The sequence below is a fragment of the Hemiscyllium ocellatum genome, chromosome 13, assembly GCF_020745735.1.
Source record: "Hemiscyllium ocellatum isolate sHemOce1 chromosome 13, sHemOce1.pat.X.cur, whole genome shotgun sequence".
NCBI lineage: Eukaryota > Metazoa > Chordata > Chondrichthyes > Orectolobiformes > Hemiscylliidae > Hemiscyllium > Hemiscyllium ocellatum.
The window spans coordinates 3,644,774-3,670,994 of NC_083413.1; the positions used below are offsets into that span (position 1 = coordinate 3,644,774).

The window sequence follows — 26,221 nt, forward strand, 5'->3', positions numbered from 1 at the left end:
GCAAGATCAAACAGACTGAGTCACTGCTTCACAAAGTGCCTCCACTCCATCCATAGGAACAACCCTGACCTCCTGGTTGCTTGCCATGTTAATAAACTACCCTGTTCTCATGTCAGCATTTCTGTCCTGGGCTGGTTGCAATGTTCCAATGAAGCTCAAGGAGCAACACCTCATTTCTACTTCAGCATTTTAACAATCTCAAAGTATAATTCAGTTACTTCAGAAAGCGACAGTGTAATGCCCGTTCACCCTCCATAACTTTGTATTGTTTGCTTTAAGTAGAAAGGATCAATTTTCTCCATTTCACGCCTTGATTTGTAGCCACTTTACATCACTATTTCATCAAAAAGAGAAAAAACCCTGTCTTTTATAATGAAAATAAAAAACCGTAAATGCTGAAGCTCTGAAACAACTGTGGGAAAAACTCAGCAAGTCTGGCAGCATCTATGGAGAGAAAGCAGAGTTAAGACTGAGTCCAATGACTCTTCTTTAGCAGTCTTCTTTTGTCCATTCTTGAGGTATTTTTAATCAAGCCTGTTCAGAGGTGTCATTACACACCCCACCTCTTTTGTGGTTTACATCAGTTCAAAGAAGGCTCATTGGCCCCGAAACGTTAACTGTGTTTCTCCCCATAGGTGCTGCGAGACCTGCTGAGTTTCTCCAGCAATTTCTGATTTTGTTTCAGTTTTATACTGATGCAAAATACTCATTTAGCATCTCCACACAAAGGCCGCCTTGCTGATCTTTGAGAGGCTCTATTCTGTCCCTGGTTACTCTTTTGTCCTTAATATATTTGTAAAAACCCTTTGGATTCTCCTTAATTCTATTTGCCAAAGCTAGCTCATGTACCCGTTTTTCCCTCCTGATTTCCCTCTTAAGTATACTCCTACTTCCTTTATACTCTTCTAAGGATTCACTCGATCTATCCTGTCTATACCTGACATATGCTTCCCTCTTTTTCTTAACCAAACCCTCAATTTCTTTAGTCATCCAGCATTCCCTATATCTACCAGCCTTCTCTTTCACCCCGACAGGAATATACTTTCTCTGGATTTTTGTTATCTCATTTCTGAAGGCTTCCCATTTTCCAGCCATCCCTTTACCTGCGAACATCTGCCTCCAATCAACTTTGAAAAGTTCTTGCCTAATACCGTCAAAATTGGCCTTTCACCAATTTATAGCAAAAGTTTACAGTGTGATGTAACTGAAATCATACATTGAAAATTACCTTGATTGTCTGTTGAGTCTTTCATCTGTTCGAATACCATGATAGTTTCACTTCTTTCATGTGTAAATCACAAACTTTTTTTAAAAGTTGCATTCTCAGGTTAGCTGTAACAATGGGTGTTAGCTAGACAATCTGTTGAAGGTGTTACGCCCAAGTTCTCTGTCTGTGCCATGGTGTTTAGATTGATTCTAATCTAAAAATTGTGATCAGAGTTTTACATGAATGCATCCAGTTTTTGAGCAAAGTACAATGAAATTCTGTGCCTTACAATTGTGTCCTCCACAACCACCTGATGAAGGACAGTCGCTCTGAAAGCTAGTGCTTCCAATTAAACCTGTTGGACTATAACTTGGTGTTGTGTGATTGTTAACTTGAAAATGTGTTGCTGGTTAAAGCACAGCAGGTCAGGCAGCATCCAAGGAACAGGAAATTCGACGTTTCAGGCCAGAGCCCTTCATCAGGAATGAGGAGAGGGTGCCAGGCAGGCTAAGATAAAAGGTAGGGAGGAGGGACTTGGGGGAGGGGTGATGGAGATGTGATAGGTGAAGGACTTTGTCCACCCCAGTCCAACACCGACATCTCCAAATCATGACTTTATTTTGAACGTTATGGCAGGTTTCTGGAGAAGTCCTTTTTTTTTGCTTTAGGCCTGTGGTTCCTCCTCTGCCGCTGGTCAAAAGGATACAGGGGAAAAAAGATTATTTGTTCCAACCCCTGTCGGTTCTGAAGAAGAGTCCGAGCAGACTGGAAACATTAATTCCGTTTCTCCCTCCACACAAAGAGCACAGTGACCTCCCTCCTCACACACTCTCCCCCGGTCCGTCACTAATCCCCTCCCCCCCGGACCGGAAGTGGCATGCGGTTTCCGCTGGAGACGGTGTGTCCGCCCCTGTGTCCTCCCCCCGCCGCGCGCCCGCTGCCGCTGCCCATTCTTGATCTGGTCTCCATGGCGGCCAAGCGAAAGCAGGAGGAGAAGCACCTGAAGCTGCTGCGGGACATGACAACGCTGCAGCACAACAGGAAATGTTTCGACTGCGACCAGAGAGGCCCGACCTACGTCAACATGACCGTCGGCTCCTTCGTCTGCACCTCCTGCAGCGGCATCCTGTGAGTGAGCGGGGCCCGGCCAGGCCTTCCCTGTCCCCCCTCCCCCCCTGCACAGCCAGCAGCACACAAAGCAGAGGGAGGGAGGGAGCATGGCACAGGGAGAGGCACACACACCCAGCCTGCACACAAAGCAGGGGGGGGGAGGGAGGGAGGGAGCATGGCACAGGGAGAGGCACACACACACACACACACACAGCCAGCAGCACACAAAGCAGAGGGAGAGGGAGGGAGGGAGCATGGCACAGGGAGAGGCACACACACACACACACAGCCAGCAGCACACAAAGGGAGAGGGAGGGGGAGAGGGAGGGAGGAGGGGGAGGGGGAGAGGGAGGGAGGAGGGGGAGGGAGAGGGAGAGGGGGAGGGGGAGAGAGCATGGCACAGGGAGAGGCACACACACCCAGCCCGCACACAAAGGAGGGGCGCACTATTACAAGAATTGCAAACCCAGTGAAGGGGGGGAAAAAACATTCTGCACCGAATTGGGGCGGAGTGGGAGAGGGTGGGAGTGAGGGGAGGGTGGGGGGGACAAAAGCTGTTGTGCGGAGCCTCAGGAAAAAGGGGGGGAGGCTGGGGTGGCGGAAAGAGAGAGGCTAAGGCTTGAGTAAGAAAGTCCCCTGTGGAGATGAGGGCAGCGGAGTGGAGGAACGCGATCCCACAGACAGGGGAAGAGATGAAGTCATCTTTCAGAGTCAAAAAAGGAGAGGGCGTCAATGCCGTAGTCAGCACAGGGAAATGTCAAGATAGATCCCAGAGATGGTGAGGGAGGGAGAACTAGACCAAGGAATTCTGGTATAAGCAGTGAAGGGCGGAAAGTAGAGCATTCCAAATAATTAATGAAGAGAAAGGATCAGTAACCAGTTCAGATAATGAGGGAGAAAACTTGCTGGGTGCTGTGTCTCAAAACCGAGATCCACCAGGTGGGGCATTGAAACAGTATAGCTCCCGTAATGTAGTGCAGAGTATGCTAGCTAATGCACGGAGCAAGGGGTGGGGAGGGTTGTGTATTGGGAGACTGAAGGAGCACTTAGAGCAGCACCAAAGTAAACTCCACTTGCCTTAAAAATATAATTAAACTGTTTGTCTCCATGACTTATATATTAGATGGGGGTCATAGAGGGTGGGGGAATGTCTGTGATTGCTAATTAATTTGAAGAGGGATAATTCAACAAAACAGTTTGGCAACTACCATGGGACTGAGCTTGACCAGCAGAAGAATATAAAATGAAAGTGCTGCAATTTTCCAAAAACTACCCGGAGATGCAAAACAAATGCAAGAGTAAATGACTTAATATTTCATGTGAGTTTCTCAGTAACAGATATATTGTAAAAAGAAGTCCATTTAAGGTTTAATCAAAAAAATGGAACAAGAATAAACTGGAAAAGAATTTGCATTTAAAATAAATTAGATTACTTACAGTGCGGAAGCAGGCCCTTCGGCCCAACAAGTCCACACTGACACTCCGAAGAGCAACCCACACAGACCCATTCACCTTCATTTACCCCTTCCCTAACACTATGGGCAATTTAGCATGGCCAATTCACCTAACCTGCACATCTTTGGACTGTGGGAGGAAACCAGAGCATCCGGAGGAAACCCACGCAGACACGGGCAGAATGTGCAAACTCCACACAGACAGTTGCCCGAAGCGGGAATTGAAACTGGGTCTCTGGCACTGTGCCACCGTGCAGGGTGTGTCGGAGAAATTCGGGTTTGGAGAATCTGTATTGCATAGCATCATAGAGATGTACAGCATGGAAACAGATCCTATCCATGCCCCTCATGATTTTGTAAACCTCTATAAGGTCACCGCTTAATCTCCGACACTCCAGGGAAAACAGTCCTAGCCTATTCAGCCTCTCCCTATAATTCAAATGCTCCAACCCTGGCAACATCCTTGTAAGTCTTTTCTGAACCCTTTCAAGTTTCACAACATCTTTCCGAGAGGAAGCAGATCAGAATTGCACGCAATATTCCAACAGTGACCTAACCAATGTCCTGTACAGCCACAACATGACCTCCCAACTCTTGTACTCAATACTCTGACCAATAAAGGAAAGCATACCAAACGCCTCCTTCATTATCCAATCTACCTGCGACTCCACTTTCAAGGAGCTATGAACCTGCACTCCACGGTCTCTTTGTTCAGCAACACTCCCTGGAACCTTACCATTCAGTGTATAAGTCCTGCTAAGATTTGCTTTCCCAAAATGCAGCACCTCGCATTTATCTGAATTAAACTCCATCTGCCACTTCTCAGCCCATTGGCCCATCTGGTCAAGATCCTGTTGTAATCTGAGGTAAACTTCTTCGCTGTCCACTACACCTCCAATTTTGGTGTCATCTGCAAACTTACTAACTGTACCTCTTATGCTCGCATCCAAATCATTTATGTACATGACAAAAAGTAGTGGACCCAGCATCGATCCTTGTGACACTCCGTAGGTCAGAGGCCTCCAGTCTGAAAAACAACCCTCCACCACCACCCTCTGTCTTCTACCTTTGAGCCAGTTCTGAATCCACATGGCTAGTTCTCCCTGTATTCCGTGAGATCTAACCTTGCTAATCAGTCTCCCATGGGGAACCTTATCGAATGCCTTACAGAAGTCCATATAGATCACATCTACTGCTGTGCCCTTATCAATCTTCTTTGTTACTTCATCAAAAAACTCAATCAAGTTTGTGAGACATGATTTCCCACACACAAAGCCATGTTGACTATCCCTAATCAATCCTTGCCTTTCCAAATACATGTACATCCTGTCCCTCAGGATTCCCTCCAACAACTTGCCCACCACCGAGGTCAGACTCACTGGTCTATAGTTCCCTGGCTTGTCCTTACCGCCCTTCTTAAACAGTGGCACCTCGTTTGCCAACCTACAGTCTTCCGGCACCTCACCTGTGACTATCGATGATACAAATATCTCAACAAGAGGCCCAGCAATCACTTCTCTAGCTTTCCACAGAGTTCTCGGGTGCACCTGATCAGGTCCTGGGGATTTATCCATCTTTATGCATTTCATGACATCCAGCACTTCCTCCTCTGGATATTTTGCAAGGTGTCACCCTCTATTTCCCTACAGAATATATCTTCCATATCCTTTTCCACAATAAATATTGATGCAAAATACTCGCTTAATAGTTCCCCCATTTTCTGCAGCTCAACACAAAGGCCGCCTTGCTGATCTTTGAGGGGCCCTGTTCTCTCCCTAGTTTCCCTTTTGCCCTTATTGTACTTGTAAAAACTTTTAGATTCTCCTTAACTCTATTTGCCAAAGCTATCTCATCTTGGACTCAAAATGTTAATACTATTCACATGTGCTGTCAGCCTGCTGAGTTTCTCCAGCACTTTTTTTTCAGTATTGTCAGTACAGTTTTGCATTGGAACGGCCTGAAAGACAGAAAACAAACTTCTTTTTGCAGTGAATTTACTATTGTAGCTAATAACAAGTGTATATGGTATTTATATATGTTAGTTAGTGTCATTAATGGCACACTTCATCTTATTGGCAATGGGAAGCATGATTTTGTGGATTCGGACTCAAGGAAAGAGAGGGATTAGGAGCAGGGACAGAAGTCCTAGGCTGAATGTAATAGGGCCATGTTCACAATAACTAGGACAATACTTAGCAAAGGAAAGATGTACATTTCTAAACTCTGCAGAAAATCAAATTTGTTAAAGATACAACACAAAGGGAGAAAATGAAGAAATGAATTGTGTCTTTACAGGAAGAACATTAGTAGGAAATAATCTGAGTACTTACGGCAAACTGTAAGTATATTTCTGAGAAAACTGCTAGCAGAATTATAGAGGCCTAACCTGTCTTGTTTTGCATCGTAGTTTAAGTCTCTGTGGACTTCATCGAATAATTACGTCCTATTGTTGTGGAGTAGTTTAAAAGTTGACCAAGAAAATGTAATTTAGCTAACAAAAATTCTACAGGCTAACTGCTTGAATATGAACGTTTCCTGATGGATTATTTGTCCATTGTATTATCTAGGGTATATGCCTGGGATTATTATTTACATGTGACTTTTGAACCAGTCCCTTGAGACCTGAAAAGGTGTGTCTCTGTTTGAAGGAATACTTGTTTGGTTAGAAGTGAATTGAGTAAAATAGGACTTTTATGACTGAACACATTAAAAATAGGAAACTGGAGACACTTTATATTCAGTTGTCAAATATGGGGTAGCAGTAAAAAAAAACCTCAATGTAGATGAAGGCTTACAAAGTGGGTTTCTAATTAACACTCCAGGAAAAAAAACAAAAACAATTCACATTAGATTGAATACTGCTGAAGATATACATCCATTCTCAGTGTTGAGTACCCAGAACTCTTGTTCTTGGCATCATGTTAACAAGTTATGACAATCATACCCAATGACATATGTGTCATGGTAATGTCAGGACAAGCTGACTTTGTGGAGTCTGAGGACACACAATTTCCACAGTCTTTGAAGTGTCTCGGTAGAGGTAGAAAACAGGTGGCCTTGCAATATGCTCCTGTTGGCAAGCTGGCTGCATACTACTTTTAACATAAGAAGGAGAGTAGGCCTTTCATCCCTTTAAATCTGTTCCATCGTTTTGATTTTTTTCTATCCTAACTGTATCCAATCCCCTTGACTCCATAGTTTCTTTATACCCTGCGTAAACAAAAATTCAACAATTTCCGTTCTAAAATTAATTAAGGTAACATCTACCTGTTCCACACTGTGGTCATCCAATGCATGGCAAGGTGTTTTCTCATCAGTATCGGGTGAACAGAACAGAACAGTGGCAACTGGAATTCAATCCGAGAAGTCTGCGTTGATGCCAAAGGAACGTACAACAATTGGAAGAATGAGAGATGTAGAGGAAGTGAGAGCCCCTGGGCATAAATATCTGCAGATCTCTGAAGGTGTTAAGGATAGGTTACTAAAGTGGTTAAGAAAATGTATTGAATTTAGCTGTGATACAGAATATAAGAGTAGTATGGCCAAACTGAAATTGTATAAATCATTCGTTAGGCCACTATCTGTTACTGTAAGTAAAAAATGAGGTCTGCAGATGCTGGAGATCACAGCTGAAAATGTGTTGCTGGTCAAAGCACAGCAGGCCAGGCAGCATCTCAGGAATAGAGAATTCGACGTTTCGAGCATAAGCCCTTCATCAGGTTCCTGATGAAGGGCTTATGCTCGAAACGTCGAATTCTCTATTCCTGAGATGCTGCCTGGCCTGCTGTGCTTTGACCAGCAACACATTTTCAGCACTATCTGTTACTGTGTGCATTACAGAAAGGAGGTCATTGGAACTCAGGATTCTAAGGCATGATTTTGCTGAGACGCACAAAATTGTGAGGGGCCTGGGTAAAGTGCCCTATTTATCTTAGCTGAGAAGACATTTGCTAGAGGGCATCAATTGAAAGGGATTGGTGGGGAGATTAGAGCGGCCATGAAGAAAAGATCTTTCATCCAGAGGATGTGAAATCACTACTTGAAAGGGTAGTAGAGGCCGAAACATTTGACTCCTTTTAAAAGCTATCTGGATGTGGACTTCAAATCCTGTAAGCTGTGTGACTATGGGCCACTCTGTCAAGTGGAATTAGGATGCATGACTCATTTTTGGCTGGTGCAGATATGATGAGCTGTAAATGTTTCATGATTCTAACTTTTTGAATGGCCTGGCTCTTATTTTAAGGTTCTGTTTCCTTGTCTTGCTCTCTTGCACCAGTGAAAAAAGTTTATTTCCATTTACCCAATCAAACCCATTGAAAATCCTAACAATCTCAATCTAACCGAGACACATAGAAGATAAGAGCAAGAGTAGGCCATTTGGCCCCTCAAACCTGCTGATCTTAAAGTTCAATGCCCTTAATTGTGTCTTCTCCCACCCTTCCCCAATATTCCTTGATCCCTTTGCACACAAGAGCTATATCTACCTCCTTGAATATACAAAATGTTTTTGCCTCACTCACTTTCTGTGGAAGTGAATTTCAAAGGCTCACTCTGGGTGAAGAAATTTCTCTCATCTCAGTCATAGAGTCATAGAGATATACAGCATGGAAACAGACCTTTCAGTCCAACCCGTCCAGATCGACCAGATATCCCAACCCAATCTAGTCACACCTGCCAGCACCCAGCCATATCCCTCCAAACCCTTCCTATTCATATACTCATCCAAATTCCTCTTAAATGTTGCAATTGTACCAGACTCCACCACATCCTCTGGCAGCTCATTCCATACACGTACCACCCTCTACGTGAAAAAGTTGCCCCTTACGTCTCTTTTATGTCTTTTCCCCCCTCACCCTAAACCTATGCCCTCTAGTTCTGGACTCCCCCACCCCAGGGAAAAGACTTTGCCTATTTATCCTATCCATGCCCCTCATAATTTTGTAAACCTCTATAAGGTCACCCTTCAGCCTCCGACGCTCCAGGGAAAACAGCCCCAGTTTGTTCAGCCTCTCCTTGTAGCTCAGATCCTCCAACCCTGGCAACATCCTTGGAAATCATTTCTGAGCCCTTTCAAGTTTCACAACATCTTTCTGATAGGAAGGAGACCAGAATTGCATGCAATATTCCAACAGTGGCCTAACCAATGTCCTGTGCAGCTGCAACATGACCTCCCAACTCCTGTACTCAATACAAAAAGAAAGCATACCAAGACAGTTGCCCGAAGCGGGAATTGAAACTGGGTCTCTGGCACTGTGCCACCATGCAGGGTGTGTTGGAGAAATTTGGGTTTGGAGAATCTGTATTGCATAGCGTCATAGAGATGTACAGCATGGAAACAGATCCTATCCATGCCCCTCATGATTTTGTAAACCTCTATAAGGTCACTGCTTAACCTCCGACGCTCCAGGGAAATCAGGCTCAGCCTATTCAGCCTCTCCTTGTAGCTCAAATCCTCCAACCCTGGCAACATCCTTGTAAGTTTTTTCTGAACCCTTTCAAGTTTCACAACATCTTTTCGATAGGAAGGAGACCAGAATTGCATGCAACATTCCAACAGTGATCTAACCAACACCCTGTACACCTACAACATGACCTCCCAACTCATGTACTTAATACTCTGACTGATAAATGAACGCCTTCTTCACTATCCAATCTACCTGCGATTCCACTTTCAAGGAGCTATGAACCTGCATTCCAAGGTCTCTTTGTTCAGCAACACTCCCTAGGACCTTACCATTAAGTGAATAAGTCCTGCTAAGATTTGCTTTCCCAAAATGCAGCACCTCGCATTTATCTGAATTAAACTCCATCTGCTACTTCTCAGCCCATTGGCCCATCTGGTCAAGATCCTGTTGTAATCTGAGGTAACCCTCTTCGCTGTCCACTTCATCTCCTATTTTGGTGTCATCTACAAACTTACTAACTGTACCTCTTATGGTCATCTCCAAATCATTTATGTACATGACAAAAAGTAGAGGGCCCAGCAACGATCCTTGTGGCACTCCACTGGTCACAGGCCTCCAGTCTGAAAAACACCCCTCCACCACCACCCTCTGTCTTCTACCTTTGAGCCAGTTCTGTATCCAAATGGCAAGTTCTCCCGGTATTCCATGAGATCTAATCTTGCTAATCAGTCTTCCAGGGGAATCTTGTCGAACGTCTTACAGAAGTCCATATAAATCACAGCTACTGCTCTGCGCTCATCAATCCTCTTTGTTCCTTCCTCAAAAAACTCAATCAAGTTTGTGAGATATGATTTTCCACGCACAAAGCCATGTTGACTATCCCTAATCAGGCCTTGCCTTTCCAGATACGTGTATATCCTGTCCCTCAGGACTCCCTCCAACAACTTGCCCACAACCGACATCAGGCTCACTGGTCTATAGTTCCCTGGCTTGTCCTTACCATCACTCTGAAACAGTTCTAGTCTTCTAGTCTTCCGGCACCTCACCTGTGACTATCGATAATACAAATATCTCAGCAAGGGATATCCACCACAAATTCACCTGCACCTCCACACACATCATTTACTGCATCCGCTGCACCCAATGTGGCCTCCTCTATGTTGGGGAGACAGGCCGCCTACTTGCGGGACGTTTCAGAGAACACCTCTGGGACACCCGGACCAACCAACCCAACCACCCCATAGCTCAACACTTCAACTCCCCCTCCCATTCCGCCAAGGACATGCAGGTCCTTGGACTCTTCCATCGCCAGACCATAGCAACACGACGGCTGGAGGAAGAGAACCTCATCTTCCGCCTAGGAACCCTCCAACCACAAGGGATGAACTCAGATTTCTCCAGTTTCCTCATTTCTCCTCCCCCCACCTTGTCTCAGTCCCAACCCTCGAACTCAGCACCACCTTCCTAACCTGCAATCATCTTCCTGACCTCTCCGCCCCCATTCCCACTCTGGCCTATCACCCTCACCTTGACCTCCTTCCACCTATCGCATTTCCAATGCCCCTCCCCCAAGTCCCTCCTCCCTACCTTTTATCTTAGCCCGCTGGACACACTTTCCTCATTCCTGAAGAAGGGCTCATGCCCAAAACATCGACTCTCCTGCTCCTTGGATGCTGCCTGACCTGCTGCGCTTTTCCAACAACACATTTTCATCTCAGCAAGGGGCCCAGCAATCACTTCTCTAGCTTCCCACAGAGTTCTCGGGTACACCTGATCAGGTTCTGGGATTTATCCACTTTTATGCATTTCAAAACATCCAGCACTTCCTCCTCTGTAATCTGGACGTTTTGCAAGGTGTCACCATTTATTTCCCTACAGTCTATATCTTCCATATCCTTTTCCACAGTAAATACTGATGCAAAATACTCATTTAGTACCTCCCCCATCTTCTGCGGCTCAACACAAAGGCTGGGGCCCTATTCTCTCTCTAGTTACCCTTTTGTCCTTAATATATTTGTAAAACCCCTTTGGATTCTCCTTAATTCTATTTGCCAAAGCTATCTCATGTCCCCTTTTTGCCCTCCTGATTTCCCTCTTAAGTATACTCCTACTTCCTTTATACTCTTCTGAGGATTCACTCGATCTATCCTGTCTATACCTTACAAATGCTTTTTTCTTAACCAAACCCTCAATTTCTTGAATCATCCAGCATTCCCTGTACCTACCAGCCTTCCCTTTCACCCTGACAGGAATATACTTTCTCTGGATTCTTGTTATCTCATTTCTGAAGGCTTCCCATTTTCCAGCCGTCCCTTTACCTGCGAACATCTGTCCCCTATCAGCTTTCGAAAGTCCTTGCCTAACACCGTCAAAATTAACCTTTCTCCAATTTAGAACTTCAACTTTTAGATCTGGTCTATCCTTTTCCATCATTATTTTAAAACTAATAGAATTATGGTCACTGGCCCTGAAGTGCTCTTCCACTGACACCTCAGACACCTGCCCTGCCTTATTTCCCAAGATTAGGTCAAGTTTTGCACCTTCTCTAGTAGGTACATCCACATGCTGAATCAGAAAATTTCTTGTACACACTTAATGAATTCCTCTCCATCTAAACCTTTAACACAATGGCAGTCCCAGTCTATGTTTGGAAAGTTAAAATCCCCTACCATAACCACACTATTTTTCTTACAGGTAGCTGAGATCTCCTTATAAGTTTGTTTCTCAATTTCCCACTGACTATTAGGGGCTCTATAATATAATCCCAATAAAGTTATCATCCCATTCTTATTTCTCAGTCCCACCCAAATAAATTCCCTGGATGTATTTCTGGGAATATCCTCCCTCAGCACAGCTGTAATGCTATCAAATATGCCACCCCCCTCCTCTCTTGCCTTCCTTCCTGTAGCATTTGTATCCTGGAACATTAAGCTGCCAGTTCTGCCCATCCCTGAGCCATGTTTCTGTAATTGCTATAATATCCCAGTCCCATGTTCCTAACTATGTCCTGAGTTCATCTGCCTTCCCTGTTAGACCCCTTGCATTGAAATAAATGCAGTTTAATTTATTAGTCCTACCTTGTCCCTGCCTGCCCTGACTGTTTGACTCACTTCTGTTCTCAACTGTACCAGTCTCAAATTGATCTCTTTCCACACTATCTCCCTGGGTCCCAACCCCGCACCCCCACCCCCACCTTACTCGTTTAAATCCTCCCAAGCAGTTTTCTAGCAAATCTCCCTGCCAGTATATTCGTCCCTTTCCAATTTAGGTGCAATCCATCCTTCTTGTACAGCTCACTTCTACCCCAAAAGAGATTCCAATGATTCAAATGTGAATCTTTCCCCCATACACCAGCTCCTCATCCACGCATTCATCCTCTCTAGTCTCCTATTCCCGTGCTCACTAGCTCGTAACACCAGGCGGAATCCAGATATTACTACGCTTGAGGATCTCCTTTTTAAATTCCTGCCTAACTCTCTGTAATCTACTTTCAGAATCTCAACCTTTGCCCTTCCTATATCATTGGTTCCAATGTGGATAATGACCTCCTGGTGGTTCCTGTCCCCCGTGAGAACATTCTGCACCCTCTCTGAGACATCCTTGATCCTGGCACCAGAAAAGCAACACACCATTCTGCTTTTTCGCTGCTGGCCACAGAAGTGTCTGTCTGTACTTCTGACTTGAGAGTCCCGAACACAATCGATCTCTTGGAACCCGACACACCCCTCGTTGCATTAAAGCCAATCTCAATACCAGAAACCTGGCAGATTATGCTACGTTCCCCTGAGAATCTATCACTTCCTACATTTTCCAAAACAACATACCTGTTTGAAATGGGTACATCCACAAAAGACTCCTGCTCTAGCTGCCTATCTCTCTTTCCCTTCCTTGAGTTAACCCATCTGTGTGACTGTATTTGAGACTTTCCCCCATTCCTATAACTGCCATCCATCACATACTGTTGCAAATTCCTCATTGCTTCTAACTGTCTGTCCAACCAATCCTTCGATCTGATAAGATTCGCAGCCAGCAGCATTTCTCTAGCTTCCCACAGAGTTTTCAGGTACACCTGATCAGGTCCTGGGGATTTATCCACCTTTACCCATTTCAAGACATCCAGCACTTCCTCCTCTGTAATCTGGACATTTTGCAAGATGTCCCCATCTATTTCCCTACAGTCTCTATCTTCCATATCCTTTTCCACAGTAAATACTGATGCAAAATACTCATTTAGTATCTCCCCCATTTTCTGCGGCTCCACACAAAGGAGGCCTTGCTGATCTTTGAGAGGCTCTATTCTCTTCCTAGTTACCCTTTCGTCCTTAATGTATTTGTAAAACCCCTTTGAATTCTCCTTAATTCTATTTGCCAAAACTATCTCATATCCCCTTTTTGCCCTCCTGATTTCCCACTTAAGTATACTCCTACTGCCTTTATACTCTTTTGAGGATTCACTCGATCTATCCTGTCTATACCTGACATATGCTTCTTTCAGTCCTGAAAGCTTTACCCCTTATCCTTAAACTATGGTCCCTGGTCCTGGCACCCCACCATCAGAAGCATCCTTCCTGCATCAAACCTTTTAATCACGCTTAACCTTCCATCCTCAGGAAACATGCAAGTCTAACTCATGTAATTTTTCCTCATAATTGAAGTTCTGGTAATATTCTGTTGGATCCTTGTTTTCTGTCTAATGGAGCAATGCTCTGACTTATACAGTGTATTCCCAATATAGTCCCAAACACTGCTTCCCACAACTGTGAAAAACATCCTCTTCATATTCCAGCCTGCTAGTTATAATGGCTAACATTTCATTAGTCCATGAACGGGCTTTAGACTAATTAGAGAGGCAGAGATCTAGGAGAGAGAAAATGTAGATTTACAAAGCAAAAGGATATAGGAACATTACAGGGCAGCTATTTGGATAATGATACCCAGACTGTGAGATAGGAAGGGACAAAGTATACAAACATAGAAAGACAACAGTAAGTGGGATCAGAGGGCAAAGAAGGTAAAAATGCAAAATTACTTGAGTACATGTTGAACTTGGATCAAAATAAATGAATGAACAGCACAAATACAGGTTAATGGATGTGATCTTATAATCTGTACCGAGATATGGTTCAAAGATCAAAGCTGGAAATGAAATATTTGGGGTATGTGACTTTTTTTGAAATGACAGCCAGAAAGAAAAGGTGGTGACATAGCATTGTTAGGACAGATAGCACAGGAATTAGTACGATAGCACAAAGAGATCTTGGGATCAAAAGATGTAGAATCCATATGTGTGCAAGTAAGAAATAAAAAAGGAAAGATCTCTCTGGTAGTAGTCTGTAAACCCCCCAAAGAGTAGTTATACTCTAGTAGAGAGACTAAATCAGGAGATGATGAGGATGTATAACAAAGGCAGTCAATTAATTAAGAGTGACTGTAATCTTCTTGTAAATTTGAATAGTCAGATTGGCAGAGAAAAATCCATGAGAGTACATTAATAATACTATAAAGAAAAAAGATAATTTACATAATAAAAGCAAATTACTGCGGATGCTGGAATCTGAAACCAAAAGAGAAAATGCTGGAAAATCTCAGCAGGTCTGGCAGCATCTGTAAGGAGAGAAAAGAGCTGACGTTTCGAATCTAACTGACCCTTTGTCAAAGCTAAAAAGGAGAAAGGGTCAGTTAGACTCGAAATGTCAGCTCTTTTCTCTCCTTAAAGAAAATTTACAGCTCAGGAACAGGCCCATCGGCCTTTCAACCTGAGCCGATCCAAATCCACGGTCTAAACCTGTCGCCCGATTCCTAAGTATCCCTCTGTTCTCCACCTACTCATGCATCTGTCCAGACGCATCTTAAATGAATCTACTGTGCCTGCCTCTACCACCTCTGCTGGCAACGCATTCCCTCTGTGTAAAGTAAACCTTTCACCACTCACCTTGAACGCGTGGCCTCTCGTTATTGAATCCTTCACCCTGGGAAAAAGCTTATCTCTATCTACCCTGTCTATACCCTTCATGATTTTGTAAACCTCAATCAGGTCCCCCCCCCCATCTCCTTTTTTATAATGAAAACAGTCCTAAGCTACTCAACCTGTCTTCGTAGCTAGCACCTTCCATACCAGGCAACACCTTCGTAAACCTTCTCTGCACCCTCTCCAAAGCATCTACATCCTTTTGCTAATGTGGCGACCAGAAATGTACACAAATGCGGCCAAACCAATGTCTTGTACAATGTTACCATGACCTGCCAGCTCTTATACCCAATACCCCGTCCGATGAAGGCAAGCATACTATATGCCTTCTTGACCACTCTATCCACCTGTGCAGCAACCTTCAGGGTACAATGGACCTGCACTCCCTGATCACTGCTCATCAACTTTTCCCAAGGCTCTTCCGTTCATTGTATAATTTACTCTAGAATTAGACTTTCCTAAATGCATCACCTCACATTTGCTTGGATTGAACTCCATCTGCCACTTCTCCGCCTGTAATCTTTGACAGTCCCTTATGCTCTCTGCTACTCTGCCAATCTTTGTGTCATCTGCAGACTTGCTGATCATACCAACAGTGCCCTCTTCCAGATCATTTATGTAATCACAAACAATAGTGGCCCCAGCTCTGATCCCCATGGAACACCACTGGTCACCTTTCTCCATTTCGAGAAACTCCCTTCAACTACTACTCTCTGTCTTCTGTTGCTCAACCAGTTCTTTATCCACCTCGCTAGAACACCCTGCACACCATGTGACTTCACTTTCTCAGTTAGTTTACCATGGGGAACCTTATCAAATGTTTTACTAAAGTCCATGTACATGACAACAACAGCCCTTCCTTCATCTATCAACTTGGTCACTTTCTCATAGAACTTGTGGACCCAACAAGGATCAAGCAATTTTGGATGTGGTGATGTGTAATGAGGCAAGTTTTAAGAAATGATGTCAGCATAAATGTTCCCTTAGGAAACAGTGACCATACATGGCATCATTTAGCATTCAGTTTGAAAGGGACGAACCTGGGTCAGAAACAACTGTGAGAAAGTGAAGATTGCGGATGCTGGAGATCAGAGTTGAGAGTGTGGTGCTGGAAAAGCACAGCAAGTCAGGCAGCAACTGAAGAGCAGGAGCCATTCCAGATAAAGATCTTATGCCCAAAACATCAAATTTGCTGCTCGTCGGATGCTGCCTGACCTGCTGTGCTTTTCCAGCACCACAGTCTCAACTCAGAAACAACTGTGCTAAGCTTAAATCTAATTGCAGAGGAACGAGAGCAAGGTTAGCCCAAGTGTACTGTGAAGGGAATTCACAGCAAAGACATTTGAGAAACAATGGCAGATGTTGAATAAATGGCTGATAGTAAACATTTGTCCCAGTGAGAAAGAAGGATTCAAGGAAGTAGATAAACCGATCAGGATTAACAAGGGGAGTTAAAGATGGCACAAATTAAAAGAAAAAGCCTATAATGTGCCAAAGATTTGTGATAAGCCAGAGAATTGGTAATGTTTTTAAAAAGAACAAAACATAGAGACAAGGGTCTGTAGGCAATTCAGTAGGATCATGCTGATCCTCTGCTTCTATGCCATATTCCCACTTTCTCCCCATTCCCCTCAATGCTATTAAAATCTAAAATTTATCTATCTCTTTCTCTTGAATTTATTGTGTTACTTGGCCACCACAATTCTTCCTTTGGTAGAGACTGCCCCCTGGTTCGAGACTTCCCAACCAGGGACAACATTCTCTCTGCATCAAGTATTTCCAGCCCTCAGACAACCAAAAATGAATGAAGAGTTAATGATAAGCTTTGAGGATAAACTTGCAATTAATATCAAGATGGATATCTAGAGCTTCTTTAATTAAATGAAAAGGAAGAGAAAAGCTAAAATGAACATAGGCCACTTAGAGGCTGGGGGAGTAATGGGGAACCAACAAATGGCAGAGGATTTAAATGAATAATTTGCATCAGTCTTCAAAGTAGAAGATTCTAATAGCATTCTAAAATAACCAAAGAGTCAAATGGCAAAAGGAGAAGAGGAAATAACTAGAATAACTATTACTGGAGAAAACTAGTGGAACTAAAGACCAGTGAGTCCCATAGACCTGATGGGTGTGTCCTAGCATATAAAAAAAGGTAGCTACAGAGATAGTGGCTGCACTGGGAGTAATCGTCCAAGAATCCTTAGTTTCCAGAAAGGTGCCAGAGGATTGACAAGCTGCCAGTGTAACACCGTAGGTAACTATAGACCTGTTAGCTTATCATCTGATGTTGAGAAAATGTTAAGCGTCTGTTATAAAGAGAGGGATAACAGAGCATTTTGCAATGCATACGATCAAACAGAGTCAGCATGGAATCATCAAGAGGAAGTTTATTAGAATTCTTTGAGCAGATAACAAGTGAAACCTGTTGATGTAATATATTTGGATTTTAAGAAGGCATTTGGTAAGGTAACACACATTAGGGTATTTATTAAGAAGAGCCCATAATGTTGGGGTAGTATCTTAGCATGGATAGAGGATTGGCTAACAAAGAGAAGTTAGAGATTTGTGATTAGGAAGGTGGCTTCAGGATGGCATCCCATAGGTAGCAGGATACTATGGAATCAGTGCTAGGGCCACATTTATTTATGATATATATTTATGGAAAGTGAAAGAACTATACTGACAATAAATTACTATTCTATTCTATTCTATTATAGAAGTTATTTAAACATTTCTAGATTTATAAAGTACACAATTTGTCTGGAAATATAAATTGTCTTTTTAATTCTCTAGACGAGGGTTGAATCCTCCACATAGAGTCAAGTCAATCTCCATGACCACATTCACACAACAAGAAATCGAGTTTCTTCAAAAACATGGTAATGAGGTAGGTTTATTTTGCTTCATGAGGTACCATAAGATAATGTTGATTCTAAGCAATGATTTTGATACCTTTCATCTCCATTTCACTCTCTTGGATTAAGTTATGTGGATTCACAAATGGTTTTTGATACTTGGCAGAAATACTCAGTTATTTCCTGAGGATTATTTTGAGCTCTTTGGTTTATCAATAAAGGGTGGTATCTGAGTTCAATCCATTTTTGCTTATTAGCACATAGCTTGGAAGATTAACTTTGAGGCTGCAAGCTGATCTCACAAAAATATGATTGGGCAGAGCATTGCTCTGAGAAATGGTCCAGCAGATGGCTGTCACCTTAAGCTGACCTCTCAGAGTCAATTTGCCTTGTTTAAAGTTTAAACAACACCTGGCTGTTAATTGTCAATCAGCATTAATAGATGCATTCTCCACAGAAGTGCATCTACTCATTAGAATCTACTTGCTAATCGTGCTCTTTGCTCATGCTATTTCAATGTTGCTTTTTCTCTTGAATTGCTATTCTTACGAATGCCCTGATATGTTCAAGATAAAAAGCTTTTACAAAATTTCTTTTTTCAAGAATGTTCAAGCTTAATGAGTTGTTCAAACATTGCATTGTCTTCAGTAAAGATTTGTGTATATAGTGCAGAAATGACAGGTATTGCAGTACTTAGTTTGGCTCTCCATTAAGGTCATGCAATCATTACTGGTTGAGGGCCAACATGTTCAAAACCTTGTATTAGAAATTGCTGAGCCTTGGAGAGGATCAAATATTAATTACAGCATATCTCTCATTATTGCAATTGAAGTTAAGATGAATTTAACTGGAATAATAGGTATTTTAACATCCTCGTGCTTTTTAGCTGTCATCTAAGCCCTTTTTCTTTGCCTAGCTAAAATCATTGTACATGACTACTAATGACATTTTAAGAGTTGCCAACGTTGAAAGGTGAGCGCAAGCACTTGGGTGCAGTGTTGCAATTTGACCATATCTCTTTCCTGCAGTTGTGCCTCACATGTTGTTTGCATGTTTTGAGAGGGATTCTTAGTAATAAATTGATAACACATACAAATCAGGTCAGGAATTATATACTTAATGGTAAGGTCCTGGGGAGTTTTGCTGAACAAAGAGACCTTGGAGTGCAGGTTCATAGTTACTTAAAAGTGGAATCATGGGTAGATAGGATAGCGAGGAAGGCATTTGGTATGCTTGCCCTTATTGGTCAGTTCATTCAGTATAGGAGTTGGGAGGTCATGGTGTGGCTGTACAGGATATTGGTTAGGCCACTTTTGGAATAGTATGTGCAATTCTAGTCTCCCTCCAACAGGAAGGATGTTGGGAAACTTGAACAGATTCGGAAAAGATTTACAAGGATGTTGCCAGGGTTTGAGAGTTTGCACTGCAGAGAGAGGCTGAATAATCAAGGGCTATTTTTCCCGGTGTATCGGAGGCTGAAGGGTGACCTTTTAGAGGCTTATAAAATCATGAGGGTCATGGATAGGGTGAAAAGCCAATATCCTTTCCCCTGGTTGGGGGAGTCTAAAACTAGAGGTCTTAGGTTTAAGGTAAGAGGGTCCTAAGGGCCAACTTTTTCATGCAGAGGGTGTATGGAATGAGCTGCCAGAGGAAATGGTGGAGGCTGGTACAATTACATTTAAAAGGCATCTGGATGGATATATGAATAGGAAGGGTTTGGAGGGATATGGGCCAAATGCTGGCAAGTGGGACTATATTAAGTTAGGATATCTGGTTGACATGATTGAGTTGGATCAAAGGGTCTATTTCCATGCTATACAGCTCTATCACTCTATGTTGGTTGTCTACTTAAGTAGAAATCTCAAGCTATCTGTAAGTGAAATACCAGTGCAGTGTTTGCAATTAGCCAATTGAACAGATAAAAGCCAGTGAAACGTCAATTATTTTAAGAATGTTGCTGTGTAGCAATTCTCCTCAGTAAGAGGAATTCTCCCAACCCCTCCACTGCCAAACAAAAACCTGATATCTTAATCTTTTGCTTGGGATGTTACCACAGATCACCAGAACCTCAAAAGGTTTCTTTATGGTCAATAGAGTGGTGTCTTGTGATGACGTATGGAGTTTAAATCTCCAGCAACTTGTGTGTATGTCACATTGTAAGACTTGGTGTTCTGATTTCGGATTTATCCAGCAATGAGGCAACAGCACGAAGTACAGCAGGTCAGCGTATTTGTTGGGAGGAACAGAGTTAGCATTTTCAAGTTTGATAAGTTGCCAGAACTAGAAAGGGATGCACATGGCTTTCAGCATGTACCAACCTTGCCCACAAAATTTGAAAGGGACAGAAAAGAAAATGTATAATATAAATAAAGGTGGAATTTGGCTGTCAGTTCTTTGGGATTTTTTAAAGATGTGATAAGATGAATTGTAGCATGCACAACATTCTACAGGCCCTTGCTTATTCCTGGAGTACATTATTCCATCATTTTTTCATAGCCCATCATGGAACACTTCTTTGTACCACTCAGCTTCAGCTCAGTTAAGTCTTGTGTATTGGATCTGATATCATTTACTTTTGAATTTCCAATAAGTAAGCAATAGTGTAGTTCTTAACCAATACAATATTCTGCATTTGTGTGCTGTGGAAGCACCTCTGCTCTAATGCCGTTGTTTTCAATATTAATTCATCCAGTCATTATGTCATTATAACTTCTTATTTGTATAACACTTTAATATTATTCTGTTTTATTAATAGTTGCATTTATAATTGCATTTATCATTTTAAGGAAATGCTTGAAATAGTTTTTGTTAAAATATTAAAGTAGAGTAGTGAGGTCAGTGAAGCAGAGGCAGTGCTCAAAATATTTATTCTTTCAAGGGGTTTTTGTGAGAAAAAGGTCTGAAGGAGTAACTCTGCTCACCCCACTCTCGCCTCTACCCTGTAGTTCTGCAAATTCTCTCTCTTTGGGTCCTTGTTTAGGTCACTTTGAAGTTGATTGAATTTGCCTCCATCACATTTTAAGGCAACACTTTCCCGATGCTTACTACTCTTGACATGACAATCTTTTGCTTCATGTTGCCATGGTCATTTTCTCAATTGCCTTAAATTACAGTCCTCTGGCTTTTGACTCTCCAGTCAATGAGGGGAGTTTTACTTTGTCTCAATCAGTTGTGTTTTTGAACAAACTAACTAGGAGCGGGCCATTTAGCCCCTCGAGTTTGTTCTGCCATTTCAAAAGATCGTGGCCATCTAATTCTTTTTTTCATTTATTCATTTTTTGTGACGTGGGTGTCGCAAGCAGGCCACCATTTATTGCCCATCCTTAGTTACCCTTGAGAAAGTGGTGGTGAGCTGCCTTCTTGAACCGCTGCAGTCCCTCTGCTGTGGGTTGACCCACAGTACCATTAGGAAGGGAAGTCCAGGATTTTGACCCTGCAACAATGAAGGAACAGTGATATATTTCCACGTCAGGATGGTGAGTGGCTTGGAGAGGAACTTCAAGGTGGTGGTATTCCCATATATCTGCTGACCTTGTCCTTTAGATGGAAATGGTTGTGGGTTTGGAAGGTGCTGTCTGAGGATCTTTCGAGATTTTCTGCCATGCATATTGTAGATAGTACATACTGTTGCTACTGAATGTTGGTGGTGGAGGGAATGGATGCTTGTGGATGTGGTATCTATCAAGTGGGCTGCTATGACCTGGATGGTGTCAAGCTTCTTCAGGGTTGTTGGGGCTGCACCATTTCCAGGTAAGTGCAAAGTATTCCATCACACTCCTGACTTGTCCCTTGTAGATGGTGAACAGGCTTTGGGGAGTTAGATGCGGTATTTCCTGCTCTTGTAGCCACTGTATTTATGTGGTGAGTCCAGTTGAGTTTCTGGTCAATTATAACCCCTGGATGTTGCCTGGAGGATTCAGTGAGAGCAACACCATTGAATGTGAAGGGGCAGTGGTTAAATGGTCTCTTATTGGTGATGGTCATTGCTTGGCATTTGTGTGGTGTGAATGTTACTTATCACTTGTCAGCCCAAGCCTGGATATTGTTCAGATTTTGTTGCATTTGGACATGGACTGCTTCAGTATCTGAGGAGTCGCAAATAGTACTGAACATTATGTAATTATTGGCAAGCATCACTGTTAGAACATAGAACAGTACAACAAAACACAGTACAGGCCCTTCAGCCCTCGATGTTGTACCATCTGTTATCCCAATTGAGGGTCAAACTAACCTACATACCCTAGATTTTAGTATCATCCATGAGCCTATCCAGGAGTTGCTTAAATGTCCTTAATGTATCCGATTCTACTACCACCGCTAGTAGTGCAATCCACACACCCACTCCCTGTGTAAAGAGCCTACCTCTGACATCTCCCCTAAACCTTCCTCCAATCACCTTAAAATCATGCCTCCTCATGATAGCCATTTCTGTCCTGGGAAAAAGTCTCTGACTATCCACTCAATCTATGCCTCTCATCATCTTGTACACCTCAATCAAGTCACCTCTCATCCTTCTTCGCTCCTATGAGAAAAGTGCTAGTTCCCTCAACCTTTCTTAGAGTCATAGAGTCATAAAGATGTACAACATGGAAACAGACCCTTCAGTCCAACCTGTCCATGCCGACCAGATATCCCAACCCGATCTTGTCCCACCTACCAGCACCCAGCCCATATCCCTCCAAACCCTTCCTATTCATATACCCATCCAAATCCTTAAATGTTGCAATTGTACCAGCCTCCACCACTTCCTCTGGCAGCTCATTCCATACACATACCACCCTCTGCATGAAAAAGTTGCCCCTTAGGTCTCTTTTATATCTTTCCCCTCTCACCATAAACCTATGGCCTCTAGTTCTGGACTCCCCCATCTCAGGGAAAAGACTTTGTCTATTTATCATACCCATGCCCCTCATGATTTTATAAACCTCGACAAGGTCACCCCCAGCCTCCAACGCTCCAGGGAAAACAGCGCCAGCCTATTCAACTTCTCCCTATAGCTCAAATTCTCCAACCTTGGCAATATCCTTGTAAATCATTTCTGAACCCTTTCAAGTTTCACAATATCCTTCCAATAGGAAGAAAACCAGATTTGAACGCAGTGTTCCAACTGTGTCCGAACCAATGTCCTGTACAGCAGCAACATGACCTCCAACTCCTGTACTAAATATCTGACCAATGAAGTAAAGTATACTAAACGCCGCCTTCACTATCCTATCTACCTGCAACTCCACTTTCAAGGACCTATGAACCTGCACTCCAAGGTCTCTTTGTTCAGCAACACTCCCTAGGACCTTACCATTAATGTATGACTCCTGCTAAGATTTGCTTTTCCAAGATGCAGCACCTCACATGTCTTCATAAGACATGCCCTCCAGTCCAGGTAGCGTCCTGGTAAATCTCCTTTGCACTGTCTCTAAAGCTGTCACGACCTTCCTATAATGAGGAAACTAGAACTGCACACAATATTTCAAGTGTGGTCTAACCAGGACTTTATAAAGCTGCAACATAACTTCACGGATCTTTAACCCAATCCCCCTGCTAACGAAAGTCAATACGTCGATTCTCCTGCTCCTTGGATGCTGCCTGACCTGCTGCGCTTTTCCAGCAACACATTTTCAGCAGTTGCTGTGTAATGAACTCAGCTTGGCTGACGATCAATCCCACATTGTTGTCATTTAATTCAAAAGGGTTGGAATATCAAAGCAGTTACGTGCTTCTGAAACTTTATGAAGCTCTAGTTAAGCCCCATTTAGAATAATGCGTCCAATTTTGGACCCCACACCTCAGGAAGGACATACTGGCACTGGAGCCTGTCCAGCAGAGATTCTCACGAACAATCCCTGGAATGGTAGGCCTTACATATGATGAACGACTGAGGATCCTGGGATTGTATTTATGAGAATTTAGAAGATTGAGGGGGGAATCTAATAGAAACTTACAAGATAATGCATGGCTTAGAAAGGGTGGACGCTGGGAACTTGTTTCTGTTAGGCTGGGAGACGAGGACCCATGGACACAGCCTTAGAATTAGAGGGGATCAATTTAGAATGGAAATGAGATATTTCTTCAGCCAGAGAGTGGTGGGCCTGTGGAATTCATTCCCACAGAGTGCAGTGGAGGCCGGGACGCTAAATGTCTTCAAGGCAGAGATTGTTAAATTCTTGATCTCGAAAGGAATTAAAGGCCACGGGGAGAGTGCAGGTAAGTGGAGTTGAAATGCGCATTAGCCATGATTAAATGGCGGAGTGAACTCAATGGGCTGAATGGCCTTACTTCCACTCTTAAGTCATATGGTCTTATGGAAGTTTCCTCCGATTAAAAATCAAGAATCCCTCCAGTGTGGAAACAAGCCATTTGGCCCAACAAGTCCATACCACCCCTCAAAAGAGTATCCCACCCAGATTCAATCCGCTACCCTATTACTTTACGTTTCCCCTGATTAATGCACTTAACCTACACATCCCTGAACACAGTGGGCAATTTAGCCTGGCCAATTTACCTGACCTGCACATCTTTGGACTGTGGGAGGAAACCCATGTGGACACAGGGAGAAGTGCAAATTCCACACAGACAGTCGCCTGGGGCTGGAATCGAACCCAGGTCCATGGCGTTATGAGGCAGCAGTGCCGTAAACTTTATTCCTTAGCTACGGACTGTATTACTCTCCCAAACAAGTGTCTGAGGCTCAGTCAGATTATTTGCAACAGACTGAGAAAATGCTGGAGAAACTGAGCAGGTCTGGCAACATCTCTTTGGATAAAAATAGGGTTAATCTTTAGAGACTGCTTTGAATGTTCTTCAGAAGATAGAATGTGCGAGTCTGACCGGGGATGCACTCGAGATAAAAAAAAAGTTGGGGAAGTCAATAATTAATGGACAAAGCAAGGAAAGGGGGTCAGACGATTTTAGGATGATGGAAGCAGATGATCTTAAGTGGTGTGAACATGTAACCAGTTGCTAATACAAATATGACAACAAAGTTGCAGAAAATCTGGCAGAAGCAAAGTATTGCTGGAAATATGAAACAAACATTGAAAATGCTGGAGAAACTAAGCAGATCTGGCAGCAAATGTAGAGCTCCTGGTGTTACAGCCCCAAGACCACTGTATTTATCCAGTTCTGCCCTTCCTAACAGTCCTGATTTGAATCACTATCTCTGGTGAAGATGCCGTCTGCTTCAAGGTCGAAAGCTGCAGAATTCCTGTCACAAGCCTCTTCACCCCTCTTTCTTCCTTCAAGACACTCAGAGTCATAGAGATGTAAAGCGCAGAAAAAGACCCTTCGGTCCATCCCGACCAGACATCCCAACCCCATGCAGTGCCATCTGCCAGCATCTGGCCCACATCCCTCCAAACCCCCCCACCACATACCCATCCAAACATCCCCTCCAGTCCTGGAACCCCCCCGTCACCCTGGGAAAAAGACCCTGGCCATCCAACCCACCAACTTCTGATATTGTTATGGAGGGAAGATCATTGATGAGACAGCTGCAGATGATAGGGCCTAGGACACTATCCTGAGGAACTCTGCTGAGATGTCCCGGAGCTGAGATGACTGACCTTTAACAAACCCAACAATCTTACTATGTGTTAGGTATTACTCCAACCAGTGGAGGGTTTGCCCCCAGATTCCCACTCATTACAGTTTTGTCAAGACTCTTTGATGCCAAACTTCAAGTGCAGCCTTGATTTAAGGGCTGTACCTCTCCCCTCCCCTCCGGAATTCAGCTCTTTTGTCCATGTTTGAACCAAGGCTGTAATGAGGTCAGTAGCTGAGTGGCCCTGGTGAAACCCAAACTAGTGTCACTGAGCAAGTTATTGCTGAGCAGGTACTGCTTGATACCACTGTTGATGACACCTTCCCTCATTTCACTGATGAGCAAGAGTAGCATGATGGGACAGTAATTGGCTGGGTTAGATTTGTCCTGCATTTTTTACAACCTCAATTCTGCATTACCATCTAGCTCTGATAACCTTTCATCCCCTTGCTTAGTACAAATCTATTTTCCTTTGTTTTAAAAGTATCTTAACCAAATCTGTACTCCATCCTTATTTTGTGAGGAGAGCTCCCGAGACTTAATGTTATGTGTGGATTCCTATTCTAGAGAGTAATTGAGACTACTGTGCAGTGTAGACTGATACAATACTGAGATCTGCATCTGGTAGGTAACATTATAACATTAATGTTCAATTGTATGTAAAGTCTGCATCTCCTTGCCAAAT

At 43.2% G+C, this 26,221-nt stretch overlaps 1 protein-coding gene across 5 annotated transcripts in view; it reads left to right on the forward strand.

Annotated features, from left to right (window-relative positions):
* Window positions 1-2,131: 2,131 nt before the first annotated feature.
* Window positions 2,132-26,221, forward strand: part of agfg1a (ArfGAP with FG repeats 1a) — a 94,824-nt gene continuing 70,734 nt past the window's right edge. For all 5 annotated transcript variants that reach the window (XM_060833986.1, XM_060833982.1, XM_060833981.1 and 2 more), the window contains exons 1-2: window positions 2,132-2,335; window positions 17,938-18,031. In XM_060833986.1, coding sequence (XP_060689969.1) covers window positions 2,175-2,335; window positions 17,938-18,031 — 255 coding nt within the window. In that variant the 5' untranslated portion in view covers window positions 2,132-2,174. The remainder of the gene's footprint in view (window positions 2,336-17,937; window positions 18,032-26,221) is intronic.